Genomic DNA, 9,354 nt, shown 5'->3' on the forward strand with positions numbered 1-9,354 from the left:
TTTTTTTTTTTTTTTTTGAAGATTTTAGCTTTTAACGTTTAAGTTCTGCCTTGAGTTTATTGACTTCGTTTCTAGGACGGTACTGCTCGATTGTACCGCCACTTTTGACTTGAACAATTTCACCGATTTTGGGCTGCTTTAAATTTGAAAGCCATACATATAATAGATAAATAAGAAAAAGCTCCCATCAAATAAATAGTTTCGTTTGGTTCAACAAGCTTAAAGTTTTTGGTTAGTTGAAAAAGCTCTTAATTAAAACGCTTCTTGATGTATCGTTTGATTTTGGAGAGGAGCTTTTTGGTGTATATTTTACTTAAATAGCCTTTCAAATTATTAGTAAAAAATATCATCCGTAAATTAAAGATATCTGGAGCATCAACTTTTGAATATATCCGAGATATTATATATATATATAATAATAATAATAATAATAATAATAATAATAATAATGATGATGGATGATGATGATGATGATGATGATGATGATGCAATAGAGATAGGGATAGAGTATATAGATCCAATAGATTCACGTTAGCCGTGAGTATATCTATGGTGAATATTAAACCATTTATCAAGTTTAAAAAAAATTATAAAATAAAAAGAAAAAATGTGAAACATTTTGATGATGTCATTAACACTAATTAATTACATTTAAAAAAATAAACAAATAAAAGGCACAAATCCATAAATAATACACATCCTTCTCTCTCTAAACTTTGTGGAATCTTCACAAAAACATTGGATGATGTTATAAATTAATATAAAAAAACAAAAAAACTTACGCATCTATATTAATGAAATTGAATTTCACAATAATTAAATCGGCTAATTAAGAGCTATTAATGTCGCGGTCTGTTACAATTTTTAAAAATATTTACCCTCGTTACCATATGTACAATATTTAAAGAATTATGTACAACTTTATAGTAAAACACCTCCATGATCATGTGTACAATATTTGAAGCATTATGTATAACTTTATGATAAAACACTCCCATGAGCATGTACAGATTTTTTTCCCATGAGCATGTACAGATTTTTTAAAAAAGTGTACAGTCTTTTACAAAACACTCAATGAACACGTGTACAAACTTTGAAGCATATTGTACAACCTTTATATATTAGTTGTATTTAAAATTTAAAAAAAAATTAAAGAGACATTTGTTATTACTAATAATTATTATTTAAAATATAAAATATTCAATTTTAAAGTAAACATTATTATTATTATTATTATTATTATTATTATTATTATTATTATTATTATTATTATTATTATTATTATATTATATTATTATTGTTCAAATATAACTTCTTTTTACGGGATTAATTACGTTACATATGTACAAAATACATGTCTCAATAAAATGTTATAATGTAGGCTTTATGACAAGAAAAATAACAATTGTGATAAAAATTAGAAGAATGTCGTACGAGAATAAATGTAGTTCATTTATTTCAGACCAAGTTAAGTATATCAATATGTTTGTAAAAAAACGACAAGTTTCTTAGTCGGAATCTGTGATTCCACGGGTCATTAAACTAAATGGCTTTGGCATTTACGTTTACCTAATACCTAAAACATATAATTAAACTGTTTCGTTTAAACAAACTCGTGATTTCACGGGTCATTTCACTAGTATATATATATATATATATATATATATATATATATATATATATATATATATATATATATATATATATATATATATATATATATATATATATATATATATATATATGCAGGATCAATGGGGAAGTAACAAATCGGAGGGAAGCGGGGGAAGCAAAATTTCTTTTTTTTTCTTCATTTTTTTGGAATTTTTTTCCGGCATCAAGATCACACGAAAATATGAACATTTAGAAAAGACACTTCGTGATGAATGTTATTATTTAAGCGGAAAAACGATCGACAAGAATAACATTCAAGATAATATTGTTCGTGAAGAATGTGAACGTTTTTTTTTTTTTTTTCATGTTTTGTGAAGTAAAAATTTAGTCCGATTTAGAGTTTAGGGTTTGGTGTTTTGGGTTTATTCCATAAACCCAAAACACCAAACCCTAAACCCTAACCCTAAACCCTAAACTCTAAACCGTTCGTGTTAAAAACTCAATCTAAATCCTAAATCTAAACCCTAAACCCTAAATTTCTAAACCCTAATATCTAAACCCTATAAACCCTAATATCTAAACCCTAATGAAAGGACCCGTTCATACCGATTATAAACGATTCACAATAGTTGATTTCATTGCGAGGTATTTGACCTCTAAATGATACATTTTACAAACATTGCATTCGTTTTTAAAAGACAAACTTTCATCACATCGAAAGTTGACGGCATGCATACTATTTCATAATATATCCAACTATAAATTGCCCCGGGAAAGGTTTTACTAACTCGTATTCAGGACTCAGGTCCGACCGCCTACCCCTCGGGATGGTATAAGGTTTGGATCCCTGTAATGCGGTTCGGGTTTCCTGCCCGAAAGCGCGTGTGTGCGTGGCAAATGAGAGTATTCGATGCCAACAACTTGTCTTTCAAAAAAAATAGACCAGCTTACCTGAATACTTAATGCAAAAAGAGAAGCAAAAAACGAGCATCTTAGTTTATCGACCGTTTGAGAGATTGACCAGCTCTAATATCACATAGTAAGCTCATATCAAGCCATAAAACTAGGAGGAGTGAACACCTGTACTTATAAGCCACCAACAACATTTTACATGGGTCAATGTGAAATCGTAACAATATCCCACCCACACGTAAAGACCCAACGTCCTCATTGGTCATACATACATTGGTTACGGTTGACACCCTTCTTTTTGCGGGTCCAAGCCATGATTCAATTCTGAGTTAACGTGATCATAGGTTCTATGGTTATAGTTGGATCATACTGAATTCAATCTTGAGCGCTTATGTGACATCATAACTGAGCTCCCCCGGTCCCACGAAACTGAGGGTCTCAAAAGACTCGCATATGACAAGAAAATCTCAACATCAAGCGCTATCATAGTAACACTTCGTTAATGTGTTACACTGAGCAAGCCACTTAATCTTTCGGTTAAAAACATGATAATGATCTAACATGGTTCTAACTTTATCATTTCTTGGGGAAACTAAAACAGCATATGCAGAATTGCTATAGATATAGAAGAGATTATTTGAAAGTACACAATTTATTTACATCAGTATTCATTCAATAAAGTAAAAAAATAAATGCTCTCCATCACAGCAATACACTATTTAACTAGTCTAAGCTTAACCACGGTAACCCTAGTTCGTTTCATCTGTGAAGAGTTTCGCAGTCCAAAGAAGCTGCATCAACGATCCACAGATGAAAGAACAAGAGATAGAGTCTCACTGATCCGTGAATCCGGTTAGCTTTTCAGTCAGATCAAGGAAAATTGTTACCATCAATTACCTACTAGGCCTACACAACGTATGTCCCGTTTGTATGATCAAAGGCTAAAACAACATCACTACTTCTATATTATAAAATTTACAATCCATAACTAATGATCCTGGTTGAAAACCGTATATAGAATAAAGTGAAATATGTCATCATCACCATATCTGATAACTACTATCAAGCTATAGCTTTCGTAGTAGCAAACTCTGCGTCAACTTCCATAGGTGAAGAATTACTTGTTTGCCCCTGACGAACAAACTGTCCTTTCACCCTTGGTCGCTGATCCGCTAGCTTTTTTCTGCTTTCATATCGTACCTGCAGATCATAACTTAATGAGCACACTCACCACAATATTGTTTATTTATTTATTTTTATTTTTTTTTTTGTTGAAAAAGCACAGTTGATCATAAGTTACACATCATACGCACAAGTATATTATAACACGGCAAACGTACCTTCTTATCAAAGCATCGTTCTTTCCTCTTCATTCGGAATTTATTTAACGCAGCCTCTCTTTGTATAGATCGATGACTAGTTCCACTACCTACACTATTGAGACGGGTTAACGTCCCACCATTTCCGAAACTACTATTTCCACTGTGATCTTCGGTTGCATTATGTAGCTCTGAAGATTCGTTTCTGGCGTCGGGTACGGATATGTAAAACGGGTTTACTTGAAACATATTAGGATCTTGATGACCCGAGGAACACGAGCTTTGCATATGCGGTTGTACAAATAACGGAGGTGGTAATACAGATCCATACGTGGCACACGGGTGCTCGACTCGTGTGCCTCGTACTTGAACTGGCACTTGAAACACTGTTTCCTTCGGTGGCCGAAATTGGCTTTGACTTTGACTTTGACCTTGGTCGTGCTGATTTACCATGTTATGTTGAAAACTTCTTTCGGGTGCACTATGTGTATCAGAAATATACTCGATAGGATACTTGGATAACGGTTTATCCGAATTTGTTTCGCAATCTTTTTGTTGATTACAAATGCTAGCAGATCCTGAAGTTAGTGGTGGTGGTGTCCTAGTTATGTACCTGCATACACAGAAGCAAACTCAATCAGAATCTTATCAAAAAAGCCTGACCCGACCCGTTTTGACCCAGAAACCATTAATGATGCTCACCGGGAGAATGCTGACACGTCAGATTGCTTCAACCTGTGTCGGTCATCACTAAACTGATTAACGGAGCTACTAATATGCGATCTTTTTAGCGAAAGATCTAACATTGGTGAAGGATGATCAACCTTATTTGCACTATAGTTTACAGAGCTTTTGTAACTGGCTTTCGGGTAACTGTCAAACGATCCAATCAAGTCAATCGCTTCCTTAGATTTATTACTATTGTTGTCAGTAGCGTCGGCATTAACGTTTTCCCATCTGACATCTATGGCCATGTTCTTTTCTTGACCACTTGTATCGGCTTCAGTAAGGTTACCATCTGGCTCATTGTGTTGGGTCCCGAATTGGTTAGGACATTGAGAGTCTGTTACGTCCATGGGTTGAACCATGGGTGCACCTTCAGGTTCCATATCAGGTTTTGTGCACGAGCTCTGCACACCAGACAAATATAGGACACATGAGTTTTCATGTCAAACCAACTCCCTAACCTTGTTCAATACTACGGGTGGCAATTTTGACTCATTTACTTATGACCGGGTGTATCTTGGTTTTGTGCAAGAGCTCTAATGGGTCAAACGGGTTGAAATCGCCAAATTATTATATCCAATGCCTACAACCTCCAGATTAGTTTTATGAAAGGTAAAAAGGTTTGGATTTTTTTTTAATTGTAATTTTGTATTTCAAAGAAACCCAAACGACAATTTCACCCAAATTAACCTGAACACAGGCTGATCCACTTACACGACCCGCCCGTTTTGTCATCTCTACTTTTTTACCAGTTATCTGAACACAAAAATTACCTGAGCATCGCTTCCTTTTTCTATGCATTCCCTATTTCGCTTTATGCAAGCCATGTAACCACTCGAACGGTTGCTAGTTGCATTGTTTTCAGCAGTAGCTTCTACTTTCTGTTGTAAATCACTCTCTTCTTGGTTCCCATTAACACCAGGGGCCGACTAAATCACAAGTTATAATCAACCAAAATAATCAGATTAATTAAAAGTTAAAAGTTCATCCTAAAACACAAAAGAAAAACAGTCAAGAAACATACAGATTGTCTCCTCCAAACATGTTGCCACAAGTTCTTCAATTCATTCTTTCTAACAGGTTTGACTAAAAAGTCAGCAGCACCTCTTAACATACACTTGTAAACGGTGCTAACCGAGTCATTTTCCGACATCACTACAATATCAAAATTCAAAATTGAAATGTTAAAACAAATTTTTAGACAAATTCATCCTTAAAATGATCAAAACTTCAAACAATTGTACTTACTTTTGAAAAAAAAAAAATTAAAAAAAAAAAAAAAAATTGTACTTACTTATAACAGGGATATTTTTGCAAACTTGATGCTCCATAATCAAGGTTAGAAGAGCAAACCCCGAAATCGATGGAAGTTCGACTTCTGTAAGTATAAGATCAATGTTGTTTGACCTTCCTTTGAGCACCTCCCATGCCTTTAAACCATCAGAAACAGCAGCAACTGTTTTTTAACATCACAATACATAATTAGACTATCTAATTTTGACCAAATTTGACCACAAATTTCTCCTTTACTTAGTCAAATCAAACACAAACAAAACTATTGTTATCACTATAATCATATACTAAAGATCATAAACCAAAACATATGAGATCAAGATTACCAGAACCCATCAATGTTTTCTTAAATCTTAAATCACCCAAAACTAAAGTTCAAGTTTTTTTAACATCACAACACATAATTAGACTATCTAAGTTTGACCAATTTTGACCACAAATTTCTCCTTAAACATGGTCAAATCAAACACAAACAAAACTATTGTTATCACTATAATCATATACTAAAGATCATAAACCAAAACATATGAGATCAAGATTACAAGAACCCATCAATATTTTCTTAAATCTTGAATCACCCAAAACCAAAAATCAAGTTTTTTTCAGTTTTTAGTAAGAAAAAAAGTAGTTACTCCGTACTAACTAACCTTTATAACTGCATTTTCTGAGAAGGGCAGATATAATTTGCCGGGTAGAATCATCAGCTTCAACTAACAAAACTCTAACAACCATTTTAGGCAAAAACTTTTCCCACCTAACACCGCCGTTGTTCACGGTGGCACCGCCGTTGTTCGCGGTGGCACTGCCGTTGTTCGCGGTGGCGCTGCCGCCGCCATCATTCGTTTTATCTTCGTTTCTCATCATCAATTCAGGCACATCGGTTAACACTTCCCCCATATTTTTAATTACAAATAATAAACAACTAAATAAACTCTAGAACAATTAAAATTTTGAAAAAGATAAAAGAGAAAAAAAGTGTGTGCGTTTGTTTGTGGTGTGTACCAAATGTTATGACTTCAGAGAAAAAAGATCATATTGTAACATGTTATGAATCAAAATATCTAAAACTAAAAAAATCTAGAAGAATATCTTGAATGGCCAGAATTTGCCACGTCGACTTTGTTAATGAATAAAAAAGCAACCTCCCATTGGCCATCCATCTCCACTTGTTTCAATCTAATCCATCATTTTTTTTATTAATTTTATCACTTTTTTTAAAACAAATTAGAACCATTGATATTTCAGATATTTTTTCAAGGACATCACAAAATTTAAATATCTACTAGGCCCCCTCGGCCTCCTCAAGGCTGTCAATAAAGTATAATCTAGAAACAAGTGGATGGTGGAGAAATAAGGACACGTAACAGAGATGGTGTTTAATATTATTATTATTATTATTTTATTATTATTATCTATTATCTATTCCTATTATTTATTTGAATAAATAAAATAATACGGAGTAATTAGGAATCAAAATATTAATATATGATTGATGCAGGTGTCAAGTGATAAACGATTGATTTTTTCAAAAGTTAGGTATGAAAATGTCCCTTTAACATAGGTTGTATGATATTTATATAAGAAAAATACACAGATTATTCATGTAATTTATATTAAAGATTAATTTTTAGGCGTTTAATTTACAAATCTCATTCTTTGAAATACAGTTTACACACTAACAGTATTTGATGTTAAACTTAATCAATGTTTTTTATGTTTGTAAACTGATCGATGTGCCACTCTTAAACTTACACTTTTAGTCCTTTAAGTTGATACTTAAAAGCACCAAAGTGATTAAATTGTCACTGATAATCCTTCTTATAAAATGTGTCTTGCTACATGTTGATAGAAAGTTCATTTTGACAAATTTAACTTCAATTATATTTAAGAAATAAGTTATTTATCGAGAATGAAAGTAATATTGAGAGTGTAATATTGGGAGTGTACAAGTTTTCAGTGACGATTCTAGAATCAAAATCAATGTGGTCACATACAATTTGAATGGTATCTTGTAATTTTTTTTTTTATAAAGAATGGTTGTTTGCTTTCATAAAACCATTAATCTTGATTTTGTTTGCGGTCCTCAAATGCACGATCAAACGTTTAATAATTTGAATTAGGGGTAATTATTAGTTATATATTGTATCATTTTTTATGTGTATTGCTTTTCATAACTTGCACGTATGTTCTCTATGCACGACACCGGATAACTTGCAAAGCATGTTGTCACTTCTAAATTAGTCTACTCGCATAACAAATCGAAAATTCAGACCATAGGTAGAAAACAATGAATTTAAGAAAAATTATAGTGAAAATATAAATATTCGCTAAATAAACTATAGTAACAAAATTGAAGATTAGTGGATTAACAAGCGTACCCAATAGCCCAATAAACTGTTAACTAAAAGTCATCACGTGTCAAAGAACCATATGTAATTATAGTATTCGGCTAAAAGCAAACGCATTTGGAATTGCCGATTAACGACCAATGGGATGAACATCTAGTCTTGTAAATAAAGCATTCCACGTGTCACTCCACAAACCGTACAAGTTCTCATCAAATCAAATATCTCTCTATATATGTACGGGCCACCCTCATTCAAAATATCTACCACTATCAAATGGCCAATGGTGTACCATAGGTCAAAATATATTTATGTTTGACAATTTATACTTGTGGAAATTGTGTACACATTTTAAGATCTTTCTTATTGACTAATAATTTAACTAGGATAGAGTTTCAAATTTTCCCAAATTTGTAAAAACCGTAGTCTTATAGATTAATCGAAGAAATATCATTTCTTTTGAACAAACGAATATTATTTGAAAACAACACCAATTAAAATCAGAATGAATGGTAATCGGACTTGTAGTCAGCTAGTTGATTAAGGGCACTGGAGTCTGTGCACAAAACAACTAGCTAGGGTTCATATTTCTTTCCAATATCCTCTTGACGACAGACAAGTCTGCTTGATTTACCTCTCACATTGTTGAGCATGAGACTGTCTAGGGCCAACTGAGGCTTTTGAAACATAACATTATGCACAAAATTAGAATGAGTGAATAATTCATTGTGTTTAACAGTATATATATATATATATATATATATATATATATATATATATATATATATATATATATATATATATATATATATATATATATATATATATATATATATATATATATATATATATATACATGTGTGTGTGTGTGTGCGCGCGCGACTATTTTTATTATCAAATTATCATCTTTGTTTTCCTTATATAATTATCTATTGTGAAAAAGTAATAACGATGCTTGAAATGGCGAATCTAGTACCAAGTGTGAAAAGACCCTCAAATCGGTCCCAAGAGATAAACGAGCCGCGTGTTTGTCACAACCTAAGAGACAATCGCCCCTCATAATCTAAAGCAGTGGACTAACCGGGTATCTCCAGGTTAACAACTAAAACCATGATATGCGATATTAATTAGCCACAACTTTATAC

The 9,354-nt window shown here is 32.5% G+C and overlaps 1 protein-coding gene across 1 annotated transcript; it reads right to left on the reverse strand.

Annotated features, from left to right (window-relative positions):
- Positions 1-3,148: 3,148 nt before the first annotated feature.
- LOC139893320 (two-component response regulator-like APRR5) lies at positions 3,149-6,939 on the reverse strand. The gene is made up of 7 exons (XM_071876477.1): positions 6,512-6,939; positions 5,866-6,027; positions 5,596-5,726; positions 5,345-5,500; positions 4,548-4,975; positions 3,867-4,458; positions 3,149-3,726 (listed from the first exon to the last, which is right to left on the reverse strand). Exons 1-7 carry the CDS (start codon positions 6,759-6,761, stop codon positions 3,589-3,591), a joined length of 1,857 nt encoding a protein of 618 aa, XP_071732578.1. The 5' UTR covers positions 6,762-6,939; the 3' UTR covers positions 3,149-3,588.
- Positions 6,940-9,354: the final 2,415 nt, after the last annotated feature.

This window comes from Rutidosis leptorrhynchoides, chromosome 2 (genome assembly GCF_046630445.1).
Source record: "Rutidosis leptorrhynchoides isolate AG116_Rl617_1_P2 chromosome 2, CSIRO_AGI_Rlap_v1, whole genome shotgun sequence".
Taxonomy (NCBI): domain Eukaryota; kingdom Viridiplantae; phylum Streptophyta; class Magnoliopsida; order Asterales; family Asteraceae; genus Rutidosis; species Rutidosis leptorrhynchoides.

What these genes read in the sequence shown, in the direction of transcription:
- LOC139893320 (XM_071876477.1), bottom strand. Translation starts at nt 6,761, where the DNA reads ATGGGGGAAGTGTTAACCGATGTGCCTGAATTGATGATGAGAAACGAA. An exon ending in CAAAAATATCCCTGTTATAA is followed by an intron (nt 5,727 to 5,865) that starts GTAAGTACAATT and finishes TTGATATTGTAG; the next exon opens with TGATGTCGGAAAATGACTCG. An exon ending in ATGTTTGGAGGAGACAATCT is followed by an intron (nt 5,501 to 5,595) that starts GTATGTTTCTTG and finishes CTTGTGATTTAG; the next exon opens with TCGGCCCCTGGTGTTAATGG.